We start from the raw sequence: 25,623 nt of genomic DNA on the forward strand, positions 1-25,623 counted from the left end.
AGAGAGAGAGAGAGAGAGAGAGAGAGAGAGAGAGAGAGAGAGAGGGAGAGAGCTTCTCTTCCAGTATTATAGCCTTTCTTTTACGTTCACCACCTGCAATTTTACCACCAGGATGCTTCTTGCTAACATTCTTGTCATCCAGTCCTCGCATTTTTGCGTGTAACACAGCAGAATTTGCAAAAAAGTACAGAGTATTGTACCTCTCACAGAAAGCACAATGATCATGTGATGCTGGTGCAGAGACTCTTTCGGCACTGACATACACATGCTCAGGCCAAAGCCTGTGAAATGATCATGTGACGTCAACGCGTACTCCTCCACGCACCAATAGAATTGCGTTATAGCCAACACAAGTTCATGTTTTAAAAACAGCGTTCCCCTATTCATCGTTCACATTGTAGCCAATTCACATTGCTGGAATACACGTTATAGCAGAACCCCCCCATAACTGTTAATAGCAACATGAAAGGTCAGCTTTGGTTGAAAGCAGAAAGAAGATACAGATACGGGATGGAAGGTTTCAAAATAAATAAATAAAATTATATTGAAATGGAGGACAGAATTCATGGTCTTAAGCTTCTGAACTCTCTGCTAACTCCAGGAGGTTGTAAATTACCCCAGTGGAAAACGCAGTGCTGTTCCTTCAGTTAGCTTTGAGCTTCACTGGAACACTGCAGCAGGCTTAGAATAAAAATATGAGCATGAGAGCAAGATAATACACCAAAATGGCAACTTCCTCCAGCATTCCTCCACCAAACAATTAATCTCCTTCATTCCCTATTGGCATTCTGAAAGGATCATTCTCTCACAACACCCTGGTCCACTCCTCTATCATCCCCCTCACCTTCAACACCTCATTTCCCTCATACGACAACTTCCATACAAGCATGAGGTATTACACTTACCCTTCTACCTCCTCCTCCTCCTCATTGTCCAAAGCCCTTAACACTTCTTCCAGGTGAAGCAGCAACTTACTTATACTCTTTCAATCTGGATTGATTGTATTTGCTGCTCACAGACAGCCTCTTCCATTTTTGGGAAGCCAAATGCAGACTGAATGATGGCTTTGCAAAGCACCTCCACTCAGCCTGCAAGTTCACCCTGAACTTCCAGTTTCAATTTCAATGCAGTGAAGCCCTATTATTTAGAAAGGGAGCTAGAGAGAAAACAGAGAACTACAGACCTGTTAGCATTACTTCAGTAGTAGGGAAATTACTAAAAGCTATTTTAAAGGATGGCATAGACACCTCATTGATAATGATCTGATTGGGCACAGTCAATATGGATTTGCGGATGGGAAATCTGTGTTTGACAAAGTTGCTGGAGTTTTTTTGAAGCTGTTACTAACAAATTGATAAAGGAGAGCCAATGGACGTACTTAGATATTCAAAAAGCTTTTACTAAAGACCTCAATTTACGCAATTTTGTTTACAATATTCAAAGATTTGGTTGATGAGACCAAATGTAATACTTCCAAATGTGCAGATGATAGAAAGCTAAGTGGGAATATCTATTGTGAGGACGATGTAAAATGGTTTCAGCAAGATTTAAGCAGGCTTAGTAAATGGGCAATAACATGGCAGACGGAATATAATGTAGAAAACTATTAGGCTATCTCCTTGGTACGAGAAGTTGATGTGGAAATTAATTCCTAAATGGAAAACTGGAATATATAGATGTACAAAAGGGGTCAATTAACATGCTGATGCAGCAAGCTATTAAGAAAGCTAATTGAATATCAGTCTTTACTGCAAGAGATGAGAGTACAGGGGTAGTGAAGTCTGCACCTGGGGTACTGTGTGCAGTTTTGGTCTCCTTTTGTGAAGAGAGAGGATACAGCCATAGACAGAGTGCAAGAACAACTCACTAGACTTGTTCTTCGGATGGTGGGACTGTCCTATGAAGAGAGATTTGGTAACTTAAGGTTTTTGCAAAGATTTGTAGCTCAGGTTGTAAGCTACAGATCTTTGCAAAAACCTTAAAAACCTACGGGCGCAACAAGCTAAAAATTGCCTGGCAATGGGAAACCTTCACCAACCGACTGAGTGCTATCCACGCACAACTTCACTTTCTCCACAAATGCCTCAGGAACCAGATACTGACCCGCAGCGTGAAATACAAACCTCCGCCCACAGATCTTACAAAATAGCTGAACAGAACGGATGCAAAACGCTACGAGTAATGATTAATGATGCCTATAACTGACTCTACAAGTTCGAACGGGAAATTTCATGCCAAAAATCACAGTACCTAAACACTACAGACCAGCAATGGACTACATCCCTAGAACGGGCCATCACCATCAAACAACACAGGAACAAAACAAAGAATAGACACAAGCTGCAAGAGAAATTTACCAAACTGATCCACCACAAAGACAGGGACAACAACAAACCGGACACATGGAAAAGAAACCTATCCAGCAGATGATTCATAGTAACTGAGAAAGCTGTCCTATTATGCGGACTGAACTATAAACACAAAGATGAGAACAGAAGAGACGTCATGGCTGCCCTGGAAACTAATTTAGAAGACAACGGACTCATGAATGAAACATAACAAGCCATCCGACAAACTATAAACCCCACACTAAGCCGAAGGAACGAATGGGACACCTTAAACACATCAGAGAGAAAAGCACTAGAAAAACTCAAGAAAGACAAGATCATTACAATCCAACCAGAGGAAAAAGGGCACATGACCATCAATATGAACAAAGCGGACTGCATTGAGAAAGCACAGGCACCGCCTGCAGATACAAACACTTACCAACACTCACTGCAACATGCCAGAACTACGCAGAAAAGAAGAAGAGCACCTGTACAAAATCCTCGCTGTGAATGGACATCCCTGCAACTTCATCCACAGGTGGCTACCAAATAGATAACACCAAGAGGACACAGTATGCCTTAACACACTGGCCACACTGCCCGACATCAAGAACATATCAGAACTGACAGCAAGACTCCTAAGACCGCTAGGAATCATGGTAGCACACAAGCCCACAGCCATGCTATGAAAAACACTCACAAGGATTAAAGAGTCCATACTCACGACATGCAGAACCAACGTAGTTTACAAAATACCATGCAACGACTGCCACAAACATTACAATTGGACAGACAGGAAGGAAACTGGCCATCAGAACACACGAACATCGGCTAGCAGCAAAACAACACGACAAACTTTCCTTAATATCAGTACGCCTGGACAATGAAGGCCATCAGTTTAACGGGGACAACGTAACCATAGTAGCCCAAGCTAAACATTGACACGCACTGAATTCCTAGAGGCACGGTTCTCAATCCGTCATGCAATCAACAAACATTTAGAATTGGACCCCATAAACAAATCTATCCAGACAGAACTGGAAATGACACAACTCACCATAACAGACCAGACAGTATAAATTCCAAGCGGAGTAGAACAACATCGCTTCATCAGAGGCCTCACTGATGATGTTACCTAGCATGGTGATGAAATGTCTGAACGAAAACAAGCTAGCTTGGCAAGCAAGTCAACAACCTCACAGATTTGGTAAATTGTGCCAGTATTCTCTAGAATTTCGAAGAATAAGAGGTGATTTCATGGAAACTTACAAAATGTAGATAATCTGCTTTTCTGGTTTGGAGAAAGGAAATTTAAAACTAAGGAGGAGATTGAGATAAGGAGAAATACGTTTACTCAGAGGTTACGAACCTTTGGAATTTTCTACCACAGCAATCTTTGAGAATGGTCAACATTGATAGATTTCTGATTACCAGTTGCATACATAGTAATAGAATTGGGGTTATGGAGTCACAGACATGTACAGCACGGAAACAGACCCTTCGGTCAAACTCGAACATGCCTACCAGATATCCAAAATTAATCTAGTCCCATTTGGCCCCTATCTCTCTTAAACTCTTCTTATTCATAAAACCATCCAGATGCCTTTTAAGTGTTGGAATTGTACCAGCTTCCACTACTTTCTCTGGCAGCTCATTCCATACAAGAATCACCCTCTGCATGAAAAAGGTGCCCCTCTCACCTTGAATCTAGGCCCTCTAGTTTTGCACTCCCTTACACTGGGGAACAGACCTTGACTATTCACCCTATCCATAGCCTTCATGATTGTATAAACCTCTAGAAGATCACACCACAGCTTCTGACACTCCAGGGAAAATAGCCTTAGCCTGTTCAGCTTCTCTCTATAGCTCAAACCCTCCAACCCTGGCAATGTCCTTGTAAATCTTTTCTGAACCCTTTCAAGTTTCACAATATCTTTCCTATATCAGGGAGACCAGAAATGAATGCAGCATTCCAATGTCCGGTACACTCACTAACCATACCTCCTATATTCACATCCAAATCACTTACATAAATGACAAAAAGCAGAGGATGCAACACCAATACTTGCAGCACACCGCTGGTCACGGACCTCCAATCTGAGAAGTAACCCTCCACCTCCACCCTTGGTCTCCCACCTTCGAGCCAATTTTGTATCCAAACAGCTAGTTCTCCCTGGGTTGTTAAAAAGCATTCAAGTGTTCGATCAGCCCTGATTGTATTATGTGGTGGGGCAGGGTCAATGCCTACTCCTGTTCCTATGTTCTTATGAAATATTAACTCTTGCTTCACTCTCTGCAGATCCTGCCAAAGCCTGCTAAGTTTCTCCAGCACTTTGATTTTATTTCATATCTCCAGCGCCCACAGTATTTCACTTTTATTTTTGAAGTGAAATCATTAGTGTAATGCAAGAAACATAGCGTCTCATGAGCAAATAGTAAACTCCCATAGCAATTCTTCAAGATCAGGTAATCTTTTCATTTTGTGATATTGATTGAGGGACAAATATTGGCAAAACACCAGGGATGATTTTCCTCTTCTTCAAAATAGTTCTATGGACAGCACACAGACAGCATGTCTTTAACATTTCATCCAGATGTCAGGACTTCTGACAGCACAATATTTTCTTAGTTTAGCATTGGAGAGTCAGCATAGTGTCATCAAATCTCTGGCATGGAACATGAACTACAACCTTTGGATGGGTATATGAATAGCGAGAGTTTAGAGGGATACGTGGCAATTGCTGGCAAATGGGACTAGATTAATTTAGGATATCTGGTCCGCATGGATGAGTTGGACCGAAGGGTCTGTTTCCATGCTATATATCGCTATGACTCTTTAACTACCAATTTAACTGCCACAGTTTGGTGTCTTTGAGCGAGAAAGTTGAAAGTCTATTCCAGAGACATGAAAACAAAAAATTAGACTAAAACTCCCAAAGCAGAATGGAGACAGGGTGATACTTTTTTGGAATTTCTGTCTTCCAAATGAGACTATACCCACTAGTACAACATAGTTTATAACTAATAAAGTAACTCCAGCTTCTATGCAGTAGTCCCAAAAGACATTAAAAAGGGTAAACTAAACAACAGTCAACGAGCAATGAGCAGACTTAAAATAGGAATACGATGAAGGTGCAATCCCATGACAGGTAAAAGTTGGATCAAGAAAATCAGAGTTTATTGGAGGACTACACCAAAAAGGGTGTCTACATGACAGATGTCAGACGAATAATATATACCAAGCTAAATAGAGGAAGTTCAGATGGGAAGTGAGAGATGTAATAAGAGAAACAAAAAGAGACCATGAGAAGAGAGTAGCAGCTAATATTAGAGAGAATCCAAAAGTCTTCGTAGACATATAGACACTAAAAGGCTGGTTAAAAGGAAGAACCCAACCAAAAAAAAGACATTTATGCAGGGAAGAACGGGACATGTTTGACGGAATAAATGAGTACTTCACATCTCTCTTTAGCAAAAAGGCATAACGATAAAAGTACTGGTTGAGGTGCTAGATTGGTTAAAAATTGATACAGAAGACATATTAGAGTGGCTGTGCTTAAATTGATGTCACCAGTTAAGTCATCAAATGCACCTAGGGAAGTGAGGGTGGTATTGCAGAGCACAGGCCAAAATTTTGCAATCTTCCTTGGGTACAGGGGTGGTGCCAAGGCCTGGGGGAATTGTAAATGTTACATGCCTGTTCAAAAAAAGTGCAAGGGTAAGTCTAGTAACTATAGGTCAATCAGGTCAACCTCAGTGGGAAAGCTTTCAAGAAACAATATTTCAAGACAAGATTAACAGTCCCTTGCAGAACTGTAGATTAATTAAGGTCTATATTGGTAGTGAACTTATGTTACTGAAAAATCCTATGAATACAATCATGAAGAGATAACGAACACAAACCAAGTTACTCTAACATTTCACATCCTAACATTTAAACTCAAATAATTTGAAATCAAAGTTGACTGAACTGTACCATAATTTAAAACATAATTTAATTTATCATAATTTATAATTATGGTTTAACTGCACTCCAAAACCAATATACTTCTCTTGAGGTGCAGTGCTTATTGTAGTATTTTACATTTGGTAAGACCTAGACATACTGCTTACCATTGTATAACTTAAAACTATAAAGCACTACGACAACTTGTTACAAAGGTAGAAACAGCTGGAGAAACTTAGCAGGTCTGGCAGTTCTAGCAGTTCTAGCAGGTCGAAAGAAGAGTGAGAGTACTTGAAATGTTAACTTCATTTTCTCTCCACATGTTGCTGGACCTGAATTTTTCCAGCAACTTCTGTTCTTATTTGTTTCATATGTTCAGCATCTGTAGTTCTGTGTTTTATTTTATAACTTGTATTTATCTATCACCTTTGACATCATAAAATGTTCCAAGGTGCTTCACAGGAGCATTAGCAAACAATATCTGGCATCAATTCAGACAAAGATATATTAGGGCAGGTGACTGACTATTGTTTCAAGTATTAGGTTTTAAGGAGCATGCTCATAGAAGGACAGACAGAGAGGTGGAGAGGTTTGGTAAGGGAGTTGTAGAGTCTGGGGATATAGCATCTAAAGGCATGGCTGCTGATGTTGAACTAATTAAAATGGAAGATGTTTAATTGGTCAGAATTAAGGGTGTGCAAATAATTAAGAGAGTTGTGGAGCTGCAGGACATTACAAAGATGGGGACAAACAGGACATGGAGGGATTTGAAAACAATTATGTGAATTTTAAAAATCAGAAAGCTACCTAATGGGGACCCAATGTAAGTTAACAAGCATGTGTAGTGGGTGAACTTGAATTGATGAGAGTTAGAAACAAGCAATTGGCTTTTGAATGACTTCACGTTAATGGAGTGTAGAATTTTATGGAATACTTATGTCTAATGTAATTCCAGCATTAGATAAGTTTGAGGTGGAGTCAAGCAATGTCACAGAGATCAAATTAGACAGTCTTAGTGATGGTACTGATGTGATTGGATGCTCACAGTGTCAACTGCTTGGGAGAGGACTGGAATCAATGGCTAGGAAATGAATTTCATAATGGGGACCAGAGGCAGCAGACTTAGCCTTCATAAAAAGTACTTGGAGGAATATTCTGTTTATGCCAATATTGGATATCTGACCGGCTGTCTGACAATAGAGAGATAGTGAAGGGGTTGAGAGGTGTAGGACCAGGTATCCTCAACATACAATAGAAAATGACACAGTGCTTCAGATGATATCACTTGAGTGGCATCATATCAGTGGTAAATGGAATCAGAGATAGTAGGAACTGCAGATGCTGGAGAATCCGAGACAACAAGGTGCAAGGCTGGATGAACACAGCAGGCCAAGCAGCATCATAGGAGCGGAGAGGCTGACGTTTCGGGCCTAGACCCTTCATCAGAAAAGGGGGAGGGGAAGGGGGTTTTGAAATAAATAGGGAGAGAGTGGGAGGCGGATAGAAGAGGGATAGAGGAGAGGATAGGTGGAGAGGAAACAAACAGGTCGAAGAGGCGGGGATGGGGGCACTTTTCCCTGCAACCGCAGGAAGTGCTACACCTGCCCCCATACCTCCTCCCTCACCCCCATCCCAGGCCCCAAGAAGACTTTCCACATCAAGCAGATGTTCACCTGCACATCTGCCAATGTGGTATACTGCATCCGCTGTACCCGGTGTGGCTTCCTCTACATCGGGGAAACCAAGCGGAGACTCGGGGACCGTTTTGCAGAACACCTACGCTCGGTTCGCAACAAACAACTGCACCTCCCAGTCGCAAACCATTTCAACTCCCCCTCCCATTCCTCAGACGACATGTCCATCCTGGGCCTCCTGCAGTGCCACAACGATGCCACCCGAAGGTTGCAGGAACAGCAACTCACATTCCGCTTGGGAACCCTGCAGCCCAATGGTATCAATGTGGATTTCACAAGTTTCAAAATCTCCCCTCCCCCCACCGCATCCCAAAACCAGTCCAACTCGTCCCTGCCTCCCTAACCTGTTCTTCCTCCCACCTATCCCCTCCTCCCACCTCAAGCCGCACCTCCATCTCCTACCGACCAACCTCATCCCGCCCCCTTGACCTGTCCGTCCTCCCTGGACTGACCTATCCCCTTCCTAACTCCCTACCTACACTCACCTTTCCTGGCCCCATCCCCGCCTCTTCGACCTGTTTGTTTCCTCTCCACCTATCCTCTCCTCTATCCCTCTTCTATCCGCCTCCCACTCTCTCCCTATTTATTTCAAAACCCCCTTCCCCTTCCCCTCCCCCTTTTCTGATGAAGGGTCTAGGCCCGAAACGTCAGCCTCTCTGCTCCTATGATGCTGCTTGGCCTGCTGTGTTCATCCAGCCCTGCACCTTGTTGTCTCAGTGGTAAATGGAAGATGGTCAACAATTAAATCTTAGAGGACATCAGCACGCAAGAAGGGAAAAAAGTCTTTGCTGATCCTTCTCAAATTGCAACTAGGTTTTTAAGAAAAGGCCCAGGCAAGTGTATCTCACCCATTGGACAATTGTGGAGGCACCTATGAGGAAAGATATACAAGTTATACGAATATTGGGTTTCAAAATGGAGGCAGGTGCTTGGTGGTTATTTCTGCAAAGGGTTTCATTTTAAAAAAAATGCCAGAGTCCTTCCAGAATAGTGACAAAATTCAGCATTTTGTCAGAAAGCAGGTGACTGCAGACCCTTGTGGCGTTAACGGAAAGATATTTATACTGTTGTGCTTATGACAGGTACAGTAAACATTTAAGATCATTAGCTTTGTTTTCAGTTCAGAAGAATCTAGATTTGTGCAAGTTTTTTTTTAAGTTCTATTCCACAACTCACCAGTGTTGAGTTTGGAAGCAAATTTACCTTCTCTCCTATGAGTAGTTCCGTGAATAAGTCACATCAACAAAAGGGCTCAGTTGATGAAACATACAAACCAAGAGAGTTTGGTTAGAAATTCGCAGGCTGTTAGCACTGAGCAAATTTTGATGCTCAGATTTCAGATAAGTTAATTTTGGCTAGTGTGGAAAGGATTCAATGAACTGTCTCTATTACTTCTTTGCAGTACACTTTCATCAGTCAGTTTAGTTGATCCATAAAGAATTGAGGTAGATGTATAACTTCTTCGGACCCAAATCGCTGTTACAAATAGTGTTGGGAAATAGTATAAAACTTAATTTTGCTGTATGTTTTAAGGTCAGTCCAACTTTTCAATATTTAAATTGCTTAGTTTGATTTATTTTTGTATAATAAACTTCTGTTGTTCTAAAAGATGTGCAGCCTTATGTGAGTATATTCCATGCAACAAACCATCACATTAACTATCTAAACAAAAGAAAACATAACTATCTATCAAGCCAGGTTTCATTCTGGGATTTGACTCATGCAATAGTGTTATCAAATGGGATCATGACAGCTTAGAGAAGAAGAATAAAGTGTGGTTGTTTACATCAAAGCCTTCAGCCATACTTAAGACGGACAAACAGGGATAGTTTATCTTTGTTTTAGTCACACAGGATGTAATTTGTGGTTTTGACAAGAATGGGTACTGTGGCTGAGGAGGAATCCTGATTGGAATTTCATAATAGTTGCAGGGCTGTGGTGTAATCTCCTCATCTTTTTATTCCAATCTGTTGCAGCAAAAGTCAACTTTCCATCACCACCTGGCTTTTGTGTTCCTACACATTTTGTCAACAATGAAGCTGGAATATTGCATTTGCAATTAAAGGCTTGGTTAAACAACCACAGCTCTCAATCCACCTTCAGTCACTTGCTCCAATTCATGAAATTCTCGCAAAGCAACTAACATGCCAACCCACAGCATCGGTTGAATAATATGAGACAGTGATTTGATTCTGCACATTTTCTTATGTGAGGGAAGTATCCCATCACACATTTTACTTCCATCAGGACTTTCCAAATTAAAATTCCAGTCAAATCAAGTAAGGTTCGGCTTTCAAAGTTCAAGGTCAGAAATCACATGACACCAGGTTATTGTCCAACAGGTCCAACTGGGGCGGCATGGTGGCTCAGTGGTTAGCACTGCTGCCTCACAGTGCCAGGGACCCGGGTTCCATTCCAGCCTTGGGCGACTGTCTGTGTGGAGTTTGTACATTCCCCCCGTGTCTGCATGGGTTTCTTCCAGGTGCTCCGGTTTCCTCCCACATCCCAAAGATGTACAGGCTAGGTGGATTGGCCATGTTAAATTGCCCGTAGTGTTCAGGGATGCGTAGCGTAGGTGGGGTGGGTCTGGATGGGATGCTTTGTGGTTTGGTGTGGACTTGTTGGGCCGAAGGGCCTGCTTCCACACTGTTGGGATTCTATAAAATAAATATAAATAGGTTTCTTTGAAAACACAAGCTTTCGGAGCCTCGCTCCTTCTTCAAGTGTTCAGGCTCCAAAAGCTTGTATTTTCAAATAAACCTGATGGACTATAACCTGGTGTGGTATGATTTCCGAATTTGTCCACCCCAGCACCTCCACTTCAAAGTTCAGCTCTTCTGTCACTCTTAAATTATCCTCAAACCCCAACCACCAATTCTCACACGGCACCTTCCCATGAATGCAGAAGATGTGACCCTTGCCCTTTTGCCTCTTCTCTCCTCACTGTCCAAGGCCTCAAACACACCTTCCAGGTGATAGAGTGGTTTACTTGCACTTCTTTCAATCCGGTCTATTGTATTCACTGTTTACAATGCAATCTCCTCTACGTTGGCGAGAGCAAACACAACGTGGGTGACCACTCTGTGGAACAACTCCACTCCTTCCATAAGAATGAGACAAACCTTCCAGCTGCTTGCCATTTCAATACACTAACTTGCACCAACACATCAACATACCATGCTAACATTTCTGCCTTAAGTTGGTTGCAGTGCTACAGTAAAGTCTAATGCAAGCCAGTAGAACATCATCTCATTTTCAGGTTAGGCACTTAGCCTCCAGGAATCAACATGGAGTTCCAGCATGTCTTCCATTTTGATTTAATTCCTTCCTTCCTCCTACTTACACATCTCATTAAGACCTGATATCTCCTTTACTGCCAAGAGCTCTTTGGCTTTTGCTCCGGGCACCCTCACCGTCAATTCTACTTGATTATTCTAGCCTTTTATCAACAGTATTAAACCATCATTTTCCAGCACCATTCAGTCAGCCCTGAAGAGTCACTGAACTCTACGTTAACTGTTTCTCTCTTCACAGGTGCTGCCAGACCTGCTGATTTCTCTAGAAATTTCTGTTATTATTTCAGATTCTCCAGCATCCGCAGTACATTGCTTTTATCCATCTGCAAAGTTTATGGTTTAAAAACAAAAATCGAAATCAAATCAAAAAATGCTAGAACTGCACAGGTTAGTTTTTCAGATTGAAGCTCTGCTTCAAGCCATTTTCTCTCTTTTTAGTTGCTGATTAACATACTACATGCTTTCAACCTGTTTTGTATTTCAGTTTATTTCTGCCATTTTCACTTAAGCATATCATCATGCCAGGATTTCATTTGTATTAATATTTTAATACAATTTTTGTTGCACACAAACCTCATTTGTACACACACTATCCTGGTCCATTGACTGCTAAGAGAGTTGCATTTTACCTGAAACCTACTGCCATATTGTCCAAATACAATTCTGGGATTCATGTAAGTATTTTAACAGTCTTCAAAAATTGCACCTCAATGCCCTAAACTCATGATGTGAACAGATAATCTATTCCTCAGCCACTCAGCTAACCCGATTTTCTACAGCTGTTTGTTAAGACACAAATTTGTCTTAATTCTCAGATGAGCTAACCATGTCCATGATCATTCCAGTAGATGGCAGTCTACTACACTATATGACAGTTATTACAAAAAGTTAGATTCCATTCTCCAGCATTAACACCACTGATTGTCTCATGAGTTTGAAAATGAGGCTCATTGTAATTGAATGCTGGTATTAAACAGTCATAGTTCGAGTGTATCCTCAGAATAATGCTCATTTGCCTCTTTAGCAACAATGTGCTTCTGATCCAGACGCAGAAGTACCTCTCATATAGAATACATGGATTTTTTCAATTCCCATACCAGCCATCATTTGACTTCAAAGTGATCGCCAACGCTCATGGCAATTAGTCTTTAACTAACAGCTATTTGGGTGATATGAACAGAAATGAGAATGTCCAAATGCATTTTACACAACACAGCAAACAAAGGAGACTTTTATTCCATTAGTCTGGGTTGGATTCAAATCTGGGCTCAAGGTGAAAGGCCACTGGTTAACCTAATGCATCACTTCGCCTCCATAAATTTTTCTTTTCTAATGAGTTCATTCTGACGCTCTTTATTACTCACCTCACAATTCTGGGGCAAATTCTTAATCACCACCCGGAAATCTTTTCTGCTTTTACATTTCTTAAATGGAAACATTTTGGGATGGAATATAAAATGAAGAAACATAAAAAGAGTGATACATTAAAGACCAAATGGTCTTATACTGAGCTTCAAACTGGGAGTGGAAATAAGGTGAACTTCTTCAACTCTCAGCATGCCCACTGAGTGAGACATTCTCCATTATGGCTGTGAAGAATAAATAATTAACTTTATCTTATCAGATCTTATTGTGCTCCTAACAATGCTTCACATAACTTATCATCCCCACTGAATCAGGCTGTAAATCAAATTACACAGGAATGAAAAAGGTTAAAAAAATTCTACAGGTTTAAGTAAGGAAGTCTTTGCTGACAATATGGGAGTACTGATGCTGATAGTGCATCCATTTCCAAAACACTGCATGCAATGTAATGATTTACACTGACCACAGTCATCTGCTTTTAATTGTAGAAGGGATAAGAGCTTATATCAATGTAGATAGGTTTGGCTTTTGTCAACAGTGTTGGTGTCAGAAGCCACAAACAGCTTATTTGACTCTACAGAACATCAGTACGACACCACTTAATTATCCTGCTGTACAGCAGTGCTGAGTAAAAAAAGGTGTCTTGCATATTTACAGCACAAGAATACTAATAAACAGCTTGCTACCCTACTTGCCCAGCCCAATACCCAATTATAAAACACAGGAGCAACAAAGTTGCAAACACGTGAAAGTGTTCAGGGCATCATTTGCCAAAATATACTGTCAGTGTTTCCTACAATGCTAATACAGTCAAAATGCCTGCTTGTAGCTAGCAACAGTTGTATATTGACTTCTATAGAAAGTTAGTATTGGAAGCGATCATGTAAGCCATTTCACTATTTATAATGTTGTTGTATATTTCACAGTTGGTACTGCACTGATGTTGTTGACTTGCTCGCCGAGCTGGCTTGTTTTTGTTCAGACGTTTCATCACCATGCTAGGTGACATCATCAGTGGAGCCTCCGATGAAACGATGTTATTCTACTCCACTTAGAATTTATACAGGCCATCCATTATGGTGAGTACTGTCATTTCCGGTTTTGACCTGTATGGGTTTATTTATGGGGTCTAATTCTATATGTTTGTTGATTGAAGTATGGGTGGAGAATCATTCCCGTGCGTGTCCATGTTTGGCTTGGGCCACTGAGGTTACTTTGTCCCAGTTAAACTGATGGCCTTTGTTGTCTGAATGTACAGATATACAGATATTAAGGAGAGTTCATCATGCCATTTTGCTGCTAGCTGATGTTCATGTATTCTGATGGTTAGTTTCCTTCCTGTCTATCCGATGTAATGTTTGTGGCAGTCCTTGCATGGTATTTTGTAAACCACATTGGTTCTGCATGTTGTGGGAATGGGGTCTTTAATCCTTGTAAGTGTTTGTCGTAGAGTGGCTGGCTTGTGGGCCACCATGATTTCTAGTGGTCTTAGGAGTCTTGTTGTCAGTTCCGATATGTTCCGGATGTAGGGAAGTGTGGTAAGTGTGTTAGGTCGTACTATGTCCTCCTGTTATTGTCTGTTATATAGGATGAAGTTGCAGGCTTATCTGTTTAAAGCGAGGATCTTGTATTAGTGTTCTTCTTCTTCCTGGCGTAATTCTGGAGTGCTGCATGTGTCCTGGCCCATTTAAATAGTGTCCTAATACAGCTTTGTTTGTGGACATTGGGGTAGTTGCTGTGGAAGTTGAGGATTTGATCTATGGGTTGCTTTTCTGTATACTGAGGTTTGGAACTCCCCTTTTGTCAGTCGTTCTACCTTAACATTCAGAAACAGAAGTTGATTATTGGTTTCTTCCTCCCTTGTGCATTTAATCCCTGCGAATATGCTGTTGATGAACTGGTGGGTCTCTCCTAATTTGTTGTGTTTAATAATGACAAATGTGTCGTCTACATACCGGATCCACAGTTGAGGTTGAATGTGGGGGAGGGTAGTGTTCTAGTCTTTGCACGACTGCTTCTACAATGAGTCCTGAGATGGGTGGCCCCATTGGTGTACCATTGATCTGTTTGTATATTTGACCATTAAAGACGAAGTGTGTGGTGAGGCAGAGGTCTAGTAATTTAAGTATGTTGTTCTTGCTGATGGAGTTGCTGGTCTGCGTTGCTGTTTCCTCTAGTAAGGTGGCCACTGTTTCTTTGGCTAGTGGGATGTCAATTGACGTGAATAAAGCTGTGACATCAAAGGATACCATAATCTCGTCGTCACTGATTTTATGTTCTTGAGGGTATCGAGGAAATCTTGGGTTGAGTGGATAGAATGAGGTGATCCGTCTACTTGGTATTTCAATCTCTGCTGTAGGTCCTTGGCAGTTTGTGTGAAGGTGTGCCTGGTAGGGAGACAATGTGTCTGAGAGGGATGTCTGGTTTATGTACTTTCGGCAGTCCACAGAAGCAGGGGGTGTTTGTGCCTTCTGGTTTCATTCTCATGAAGTCTGTCTTGGCTATCTGCCCTGCATCCTTTAGTCTCTTCAGTGTCTGGGTGATCCTATTACCTAGGTGTGGTGTTAGGTCCATCGCCACCTGTTGGTAAGCGGTTGTATCTGCAAGCAATGTCTGTTTTTTTAACGTAGTCTGGTTTGTTCATAATGACGGTCATGCGCACTTTGTCTGCTGGTAGGATGCACTACTACAGCATCCCAACAAATACACCTGTACTAAATTACAGTAAAACAATAGTTACATTAACAATATAACTGAGCTTATCTGGATGAACCATTGGAGAAAAATTACCAAATTGAACTCAAAAATAATGAGTCATTGAAAGCAAGAAACTGTTTCCACTAGTTGGTGAGGCTGGGATTGGGAAATAAAGTCAAAAAATTAAAACCAAGCATTTCAGGATTGAAAGATTGAGAAGGTTTGGAACGCTTCTCTGTAAATGTTCATTTTAAATCTGTGGTTAACAAAAACGTTTGTCAATCAGAGATGTTAAAGGGATATTGGCGAAGACAAGTCTGTGGGGTTAGATCAGAAACCAGTCATAATCTCTATGAATGCCAGAACAGTCGCAAAGGATTAAATAGTCTACCCCTGTTCCTACCTTTGTCGCGCTTATCTGATCATATCCAGAGCAATGGCAGTAATAATTGATACTTACACCCAAGAGCTCAGCAGGAATTTTGTTTTAAATGAACCAATTTTCCGCTCCTAGTCCTTACCAGTAACATTTGCTGGCAGTGCCTTCATATATGGAGTTTTACTTAGAGGAGGATCAAACTAATTCAATAATATTCTAATGACAAAAACAACTAGCCAACACTCACCATTCGTTCACACATATGGAAAATAGCTATTGGGCAAGACTCTGGTCAGATGTTTGGTCACACAGCCATATTTCAGGCAAGCAGGGGTAGTAGAAAATTGATGTCACAACATTCATTATACCAGGCCACTTTGTCGTTTGGCTTGTTAAATGTATTGAGTATAGGTAAGGACGTTCTTCCTATTAATCTAATATTAAAATACAGATTGTTTTAAAACAAATTCCCCAGTATATTTTACATTTTCTGTCAATTAGTAACTGCAGATTATAATCACAGTCCAGATTATTAATACCTTTGACGATATTAAAATGTAGCAACTAATGGAAAGATTTTAGAACAATGACGGAAGAGTCTATTACCCGAAATCACCATAATTTGCATTGTTATATATTTAACAGGAAGATTTCTACGCATTGTAACATAGATTTTACCAGAGTTGGACACAGACACTACCCAGAGATTAAAGATGAAGAAAAGCAACTAAACCACCTGATCTGTATCAACCACAAGGATACCACAGGCAATAAGTATTTTCAAGACAAAATTTTAAAGTTCAGTTTTCCACACTCTGACAGTAGGAAGTTGTAGAGTTAAGTTATAGGACTAATGACCCCAGTCACGCCATAATAGGTAGAAGGTCAGTAGAAGTTATGCTTTCCACGCATTGAAAAAGCAAAAATTTCAGAGGTCATGGACCACTGTCACACACCTCAATGCAGCAGCCTAAGAACAGATCACCCACCCTTTTATTTAAGAGAAAAGATAATTACTATCATAAGAAATAATCTATTTCCACATAAATCATTGATATTTATTTACAAGTAAAGGAATTTTTAAAAAAAATTTCTCCATTGCAGTATATGTCATCAAAAATGTTGCAGTTTCAGTAGCCATTCTCTGCCCTCAGCTGATATGGAATCTGAGGAAAATGAACTTGAAAACTGTCTTAAAAATGCCTTTGCTTATTCACGCAGACAACAGCTTCAATGTCTTTTCCTTTGGTTTAACCTCAGCAAAAACTAACCCTGGCAACTTTTTCTTTCAGAACTATGATTTAAAGGTAGAATAGAATTGGGCCAGTAAGTTCTCTCTGGTGTTATAATTTGTATTTTCTGTTATTCTCAATTCTAACATGAACTGCAGATAGGTACAGGTGTATTATACATTTATTTTCAATAATAACCTGTAAATGGCATTTCAACACATTTCTTCCACTTAAATGTATGGTGTTCTACACTTAGTACTGACAGCTAGATACTTAAAAAGTGACAAGAATGAACTGACTATCCCTGTGATTCACACCGCCTCTGTGGGTAGATTTACAGGAGATCACGATTTGCAAAAAGGCATGTGAAAATCAATGTTCCACCACATTGTGTCAAAGATACTAGATGTTGCACAAGCGCTCCCACTGCCTAATACTTAGAACATAGAACATAGAACATAGAACATCACAGCGCAGTACAGGCCCTTCGGCCCTCGATGTTGCGCCGACCTGTGAAACCAATCTGAAGCCCATCTAACCTAAACTATTCCATTATCATCCATATGTTTATCCAATGACCATTTAAATATCCTTAAAGTGGGCGAGTCTACTATTTTTGCAGGCAGGGCATTTCACGCCCTTACTACTACGCCCTTGTAACATAACATGCAAGAAAAAAACATTAAATAATATTTCAAGGCAAAGGATCATATAATAAAGTAAGTGCGGCTTGCTCTGTTTCACATAAGCAGATCAAGTCTCAAACAGCACTGATTAAAATGTAGCTCACTTATTATGGTAGTTCGACCCCATTTTCACCACAAGATGGTGCAACAACAAAATCAAACCAAATCAATGTAGTTACCTGCTTCCTTGCAAACTGCTGCCAGATCTGCTCCAACATACCCATGAGCCCTATCTGCAAGCTGTGTCAGTTCGACCTCAGTCAACAAAGTGGGAACATTCTTCAGGAACTTTCTCAAGATATCTGCACGATCAACAGCATTAGGAATACCAATCTCTATTTCTTTGTCAAATCGTCCAGGTCTCCTAAGTGCTGGATCCAAGGCATGAGGTCGATTTGTTGCACCAAGGACAAGGAGCTGTCCTTCACTTCCCTCCTAACAAAGAAACAAAATCATAATTCATCAGTACATTTTTCAATATAGTTTCTAACTTAAGGTTTCAGCCCAGTGCTTCAGACTTAAAGTCAATTCCTCAAACTTCAAACTTTGGAACTTTACTATGTATAGTTTGTAATTTATTTACCAATACTCAATAAACATCTTGACAATATAAGGCCACATCAATATATATCTATAGTAGCAGAAGTTAATCATATTTATTCAAGCAACTACATTTGTCACATTTCATTACAATGGTAACCAACTATTTTAATTGCTATCAAAACAAATTATTCCAAACAATTTTTATAATTTGTTTCCACAATGGAAAATATAGAAATGGTTAATCTATTAGTGGGTAGGGAAAAAATCAGAACTCACATTGCATCATAATCAGAACACACGTATTTCAGTAAAGAACATACATTAAAGACACTGCAAGGAAAGAAGTGGCAGTGGATCATACACTCACAGAATTATCATCTACATGTGCGAGGAGAGTGCATGTCACTTGTTCACAATAATGTATGTGTCCACTATACACATCTTTACATATCTCAGCCACTCAAATGTTTTACAAATAACCATTTGTTCAGTGTTTTCCTTGGAGTAATATTTGCTGTATAAGGTAAATAATTCAGAGAGTTAATGTTGAGATCCACCCAAACTTGTGATGTCACGCATTCTTGGGGTGAATGGTTAGTATTGCTGGAGGTCCCGATGGAGTAACTCTGCCTCAGAAAATAGTTATAAATATGCCTAACTAGTTAATGTTGATTCTACATAATGCTATAATGCAACAAACTACACTTAGTTATGTAAAACAATTGCCTTTTCTTGTTAAGTCTCAATTGTTGCCTGTCTACCTTCTACCACTGATAATTAGGCTACCTTGTATCTAATGGACTAGTAATGCAGAACCCCAGGCTAATGTTATGGGACATGCGTTTGAATCCCATCATGGCAGGTCATAATTTTTTTTAATCTTCCACAGTTATGTCCATCAAAAGGAAGCATATGGTGTCAAATGACACAATAGAGACCTTTAGAGATGATAATACCAGAAGATATAGGAGCAGAATTTGGGCCATTTGGTCCATCAAGTCTGCTACACCATTCAATCATAACTGATATGTTTCTCAACCCCATTCTCATCTCTTTTCCCTGTAACCTTTAAACCACTTACTAATCAAGGTCCTATCTATCTCTGTCTTAAATACAATCAATTACTTGGCCTCCACAGCCCACTGTGGCAATGAGTTCCATAGATTCACCACCCTCTAGCTGAAGAAACTCTTCCTCATTTCATTTCTAAAGGGTCATCCCTTCACTTTGAGGCTGTGCCTTTGGGTCCTAGTCTTTCCTATTGTGGAATCTTCTCCACCCCCACTCCAGCTAGGCCTCTCAGTATTCTGTAGGTTTCAAACAGAACACCATCCCCCCTGCCCCTTATTTTTCTATACTCTATCAAGTACAGACCCAGAGTCCTCAACTGCTCCTCATTATGACAAGTCCTTCATCCCTGGGATCATTCTTCTAATCCTCCTCTGGACCGCTTCCAAAATCAATACATCCTTCCTTGGATACAGAGCCCAAACTGCTCACACTATTCCAAATGCGGTCTGACCAGACTCTTACACAGCCTCAGCAGTACATCCCTGCACTTGTATTATAAGCCCTCTTGAAATGAATGCTAACATTGCATTTGCCTTCCGAACTGCCAAATGAACCTGCATATTAATCTTAAGAGAATCCTGAACGAGGATTTTCAAGTCTCTTTGTACTTTAGATTTCCAAAAATAGTCTATACCTCTATTCTTCCTACCAACTGTATAACCTCAATTTCCCACATTGTATTCCATCTGCCACTTCTTTGCCCATTCTCCTGTCCAAGTCTTTCTGCAGCCTCTGTTTCCTCAATACTATCTGTCCCTCCACCTATCTTTGTGTCATCTGCAAACTTAGCAACAATGCCCTCTGTTCCATTGTACAAATCCATAATATACAATATGAATAGTTGTGGTCCCAATGCTGACCCCTGCAGAACCCCATGTGTCACTGATTGCCTTCCTGAAAAAGATCTATTTACCCTTACTCCCTGTCTTCTGTCAACCAGTCAATCCCATATTCAAGCCAGTACCTTGCCCCTAATACCATGGGTTCTCAGCTTATTTAGTAGCCTCCCGTGCAGCACCTTATCAATAGGTCTTCTGGGAATCCAAATAGATCACGTCCACTGGCTCTCTCTTGTCTAAATTGTTCATTACCTCTACAAAGAATTCTTTCAGATTTGTCAGGCATGACATCTCCTTGACGAAGCCTGCTAACTCAGCCCCATTTTACGATGCACTCCCAAGGTACTCTGCAATGTCATCCTTAATAATGGACTTTAAAATTTTGCTAATGACTGAGATCAGACTAAGCAGCCTATAATTTCCCATCTTTTGCCTCCCTCCCTCCTTAAACAGGGGTTTTACATTAGCCATTTCCAGCCCTCTGAGACCCTCCCTGACTTCAGTCTTTCCTAAAAGATCACAACCATTGCCTCTACAATCTCTTTCAGAACCCTGGAGGTGTAGTCCATCCAGTCTGGGTGATCTATTTACCTTCAGACCTTTGAGGATCCCCAGCACCTTCTCCTTAGTGATGGCCACTACAGTCACCGGTGGGCACCGCAGGGGCTGGGATGCATCATCAGCCCTGACAATGATATTTTTATTTGATGTTTCCATTCTACAAGTTTCCAATAACAATGTGTTGCTTCTGTCACAGTGCCCCACCAGGGGCTGTTTAACCCTTTAAAGTTCGTTAAGACGAGAAAGGAGAATTAATGATGTGCAAGCATGACCAAGTATTCTAAGGTGCTACATTTAGGTTTCAGTCTCTTACAGGTTCAAATCCCGTGACAGCTGAAATTTCAGGGGCCTTTTGGCACAGTGGCTGTGTCCCTATCTTAAAATCTGACCTGTGCTATAATATGTTTGAATAGTTGATTAAATAATTATTCTGTTGGCCATTTGATTTCCGTGTTTGATACAGAATTCCACCTGGCGCTATCTAACTTGTTGAGGATTTTATTTAAAAGAGTTGAAAGAAGGATTGGTGGCAGGAAACTACGCCCTTCCGCAAGTCACCAGCAGTTAGCAACATGAAGATGTGATGGTATTAGCCAGATTTTGTGGCCAGTGATAAAGGAAGGGAATTTGTCAAACACCTCACATACAGCTGCTCACAAAGATTTGACAGACTTTAAGGCACCATCCTAGATTTTGAGTATTTATTCCAGGGTGGCATTCTCTACACAGCATCTGTGGGCAAGATTTAAAAAAAAATGTCCTTACATCAATCAGATTGAAAGTTCTTGTATGCTGTAATGCAAAGAATCCAAAACAGGACATGTAAACAGAGAAATAAAACCAAAGTGCTGGAGAAACTCAGCAGGTCTTGCAGCACCTGTGGAGAGAAAAACAGAGTTAATGTTTCAATTGCAGTGTGACTCTTCTTTGGAATCGTACAATACAAACATAGAATCATGATTACACCACAATGGAGCTCATTTAGTCTGTAATACATTTCCACAAAAGCATATGTCTGTCCCTACTAAACAGCGCTTGGCTTGTGATCCTGCAAATTTTCTCCCTTCAGATGCTTATCATTGAATGTTAACAGTGCAAGAGGCTATTTAGATCATCATATCTGTGCTGGCCCTCAGAAGGAGCAATTCACCTACTGCCACTTTCTTGCCTTCTCCCTTTCGTTTTGCAATTTTTCTCTTTTTCAGACAATAATCCAATTCCATTTTGAAAGCCTCAATTAACCCTGCATCCAAAACATTCTTAGGCAGTTCATTCTAGATCCTAACCATATGTTGAGTGAAACTGTTTTAACTCCTATCGCCCTTGTTTCTTTGGCCAAGTACCTTAATTTTGTGCTATGTGCTTTATAATCTTTCTACTATAGGAACAGAGTTTCCTGATTGACTTTGCCCAGACGCCTTCAGATTTTGTACACCTCCAAAAAATTTCCTTTCATTCTTTCTGCTCCTAGGAAAATAGTTCCCTTTCCAATTCCCTTAGAAAAGCCTCAATGAAATCCGCCTCCACCATACTTGTGGGAAGACTTGTGGCACAACAAAGAGCGCCCCTACCTCCGTTCAAAAATTTAGGTTTGAATCCAACCCCCAGACTTTCCAAGGCTGAGTATTCAGAACTCAACCAAGATGAGCCTCAACTCAGTTTAAGAATCAACCTGCAACCCCTTTCAACGTACATCAATGGCATACAGTAAGAGCAGAAGAGATTCCTGGCCAGCCATTTGGTGGTAAGAATATTGCAGTCACTGGCATAAATATTGATAGCCTTCAGACTACAGCATGTAAACACAGTCATGTTGCCACAGAACCCTAGACTCTGAGTGCACTGTAATTTACCAGCACCACACACTCAGGCAGTATATTCCAAAATCTAACCACACACTGCATATTATATATATTAGTGGCTGACTCTTTTGCCACACATTTATCAATGTCTTCTAGTTCTTGATCCTGTCACCAAGTGAATGATTTTTTTCTACTTTGTCTAGACCTCATGATTCTGAGCATCTTTATCAAATCCCTTCTCAACCTTCTCTTAGCTAAAGGGGAAAAGGCTCAGTTTCTCCAATCAATCCATAGAACCTAAGTCTTTCCAAGCCACTTTGAAACTGGATTACTTTATTTGCATCCTAAAAGTGAAACAGAATCAACCTGCATCTGTAATCGTACTTTATCCTTACTCATGTTCTACTTGCCTTGGTCGAGAGGATGAAAACTTCTACATAAATATATGTTTAACCAATCACCACTAGGTAGAAAAGCAGGAAATGTAAATTAGGTTTAAATGATGCACTGAGAGCAAAACAGAATGTGAAATACAGACAGAACTAACACATAGAGATAAAAGAAGCAGACAGAAAAGGTTTTATCTTTGTAAATTTCCAACGCTAATTTTCTTAGAGGGAATGAGACATCACAATTTTAAAATTCATGTCTATGACCAGAGAATTGTTCAGTCGTAACAACACCTGACAAACTATTAAAAGCACACTTACACCCGAATGCACTAGCCCTAACCTTCAGTCATCTTTATTGCAAAATCATTTAATGGACAAGTAGACAGGATGTTCATGCCATTGTCATCATTTGAATGTTAAGACTATTGATAAGGAGCGTCATAACATTCCTTATGGAGAAGTTGGGTACCTTGGACAACAACTAGTGGATTTTCATGTTTAACTTTACAATGCAGACACCAGGAGTTAGTGTCTCATTTATTTCATAATAACTACAAGTATTGATAGACTCATGCAAATTCTTTCAAAATAAATTCTAAATTTAAGAGTATAATTCTCAAAATAAAAAATAAACAACATTTACTATATATCCAACAAAATGAAGTGCCAGACTTTTTCACACAAAAGCCAAATATGTTTAAAATCAAATGGTCTTTCTTTCTTTGATACTAGAGTCATAAGTTGAGATCCCCTAAATATACTGGGCAATTTCCCAATATTTCATGCCAAAGTCCAAGAAAAGATCATTTGGCACAACATCCATGCCAGAAAGTTCCACTGACTGGAAGTTATTAGACAGAGCATTTTTTTTTTTCCGGAGTGGATTGGAGAAAGAGAATGAAAAGAGAGAGGGAGGTAAAAATGTTAAATGGCATTCTCACCAAACACAGATGAAGCTGAATTAAAACTGTGTAATGATGGCTAAATGAAACACATGCAATTTCTCATTTTGAGAGTTTCACACTCAATCCTCACTCGGTGGCTCTGCTGCCTCACAGTCCCAGGGACCCGGGTTCAATTCCACCCTCAGGCGACTGTCTGTGTGGAGTTTGCACGTTCTCCCCGTCTCTGCATGAGTTTGCTCCGGTTTCCTCCCATAGTCCAAAGATATGCAGACTAGGTGGATTGGCCAAGTAAATTTCCCATAGTGTCCAGGGATGTTTGGGTTAGACACGGGGAAATACGAGAGTTGGGGAATGAGTCAAGGTAGGATGCTCTTCGGAGGGGCGGTGTGGACTTGTTGGGCCAAATGGCTTGTTTCCACACTGTACCTATTCTACGATAGAATGAAATTACCATTTAGAGGAGAGGTGCCCTGCATCGCTTGGACTTGCTGCTGTCTGTGGAGTCATTTTTTCTTGCTCCAACTTTATTACCACAGTACCTGTGCAAGGAGTTTTGGCACTGCCATTTTTAACTGCAATTTAAATCTGAACAAATGTACAACATTTGTGTCATTTACAGCAAGAGGGGGAAGACAGAAGGGATGCCAAGTAGGTGGTGCACCTGAAGTCAGCTTGTAGCCACCATTACCTGAGAACCCAATATATACTCAGAGGTACACTTAATCTGGGTCTTTCTGAGGAACTGAGAATCCACAGAATATACATGGCGAGAGAGGCTGTGAAAGAGTTTAACCCAATTTAGGACATGAACCACCTCAAAAACCAAACTCTCCTACAGGGATAATACTGACAACGGTTGTCAAGAAGATGACAGTATTTCGTGTTCATACTCAGGCAAATTCTGACAGGCTACAGGGGAACATCTGCAAAGTCAATTAATTCTCAACACAAAGACAAATGAAGCAAGCAGCAAATACAGCTTGTTTTGGCATCATTGTTTCCATAACCAACTATCAGCAGTACAAGTGGACAGTAGACTTTGTCTGAACGCAGAGCACCAATGATAACCCCTAATATGTCCATAAAAGACTGGTGAGCACAACAGCCTCACACTGAAACCTTAACATGCAGATCATGTGAACAGTGTGCAATAATGTCAGTTTCCCTGGCAAGATTCTATATTTTAAAGGCATTCTGGTGTGGTCTCAACATTTTATGCGGTAAAACAATTTGAGAACACTTCTTAGGAGATCCCTCAATATCTGACTCTTAAGGCATCAAACAACCGCTGAACACAGAGTGACACACATATAGTCAAAATCATTGTGGAATACTTTGCAGCATTTTGAAGTATGGTTCAGATCCCTTGAAATCTCAAAGCAAATGCTGTATATAGCCTAGCTAAGTCTTCAAGATCATAGTAACCTGTTGCATTACTCTGAAATTTCATAATGCAATGACACACATTGACATAGTACCTGGTTGAGGAGGATGACAACAAAATGCAATAAGGAAGGAACCAAGCTGAGGAGGGGGAGACTTTTTTTTAATAGTTACAGCTGCTATATATCAGCTGCTAGCAGTGTAAACTGGTTAGCACAATCTTAATCACCCTATCCACCACAACTATTCAATACCATACCTACAACATTGAGCACTTCAGTGCTCTTTAGTGAGGAGTCCACTGCTCTGAATCTTAGCCCATCACTTATTTAAGCTCATACTTGTAAATGAACATCATGGCTAGTGGAGATAAGTGCTTTCAAGGATCATAATGAGCGGTGTTGAATGTTGTAAACTACTGAACAGATGATGGCACAATTTCTGTTCCTTATCGAGAGAATAAAGTTAAGAAAGTTTTTATATTGAGATTTTTATGACTGCA

General features: G+C 40.4%; 1 protein-coding gene across 1 annotated transcript in view; it reads right to left on the minus strand.

Annotated features, from left to right (window-relative positions):
* spata5 (spermatogenesis associated 5) overlaps nt 1–25,623 on the minus strand; it is a 59,814-nt gene that overhangs the window by 12,440 nt on the left and 21,751 nt on the right. The window contains exon 9 of the mRNA XM_048609081.1: nt 17,805–18,060. Within this exon, the coding sequence (XP_048465038.1) occupies nt 17,805–18,060 (256 nt within the window). The remainder of the gene's footprint in view (nt 1–17,804; nt 18,061–25,623) is intronic.

Source organism: Rhincodon typus, chromosome 1 (genome assembly GCF_021869965.1).
Source record: "Rhincodon typus isolate 14 chromosome 1, sRhiTyp1.1, whole genome shotgun sequence".
NCBI lineage: Eukaryota > Metazoa > Chordata > Chondrichthyes > Orectolobiformes > Rhincodontidae > Rhincodon > Rhincodon typus.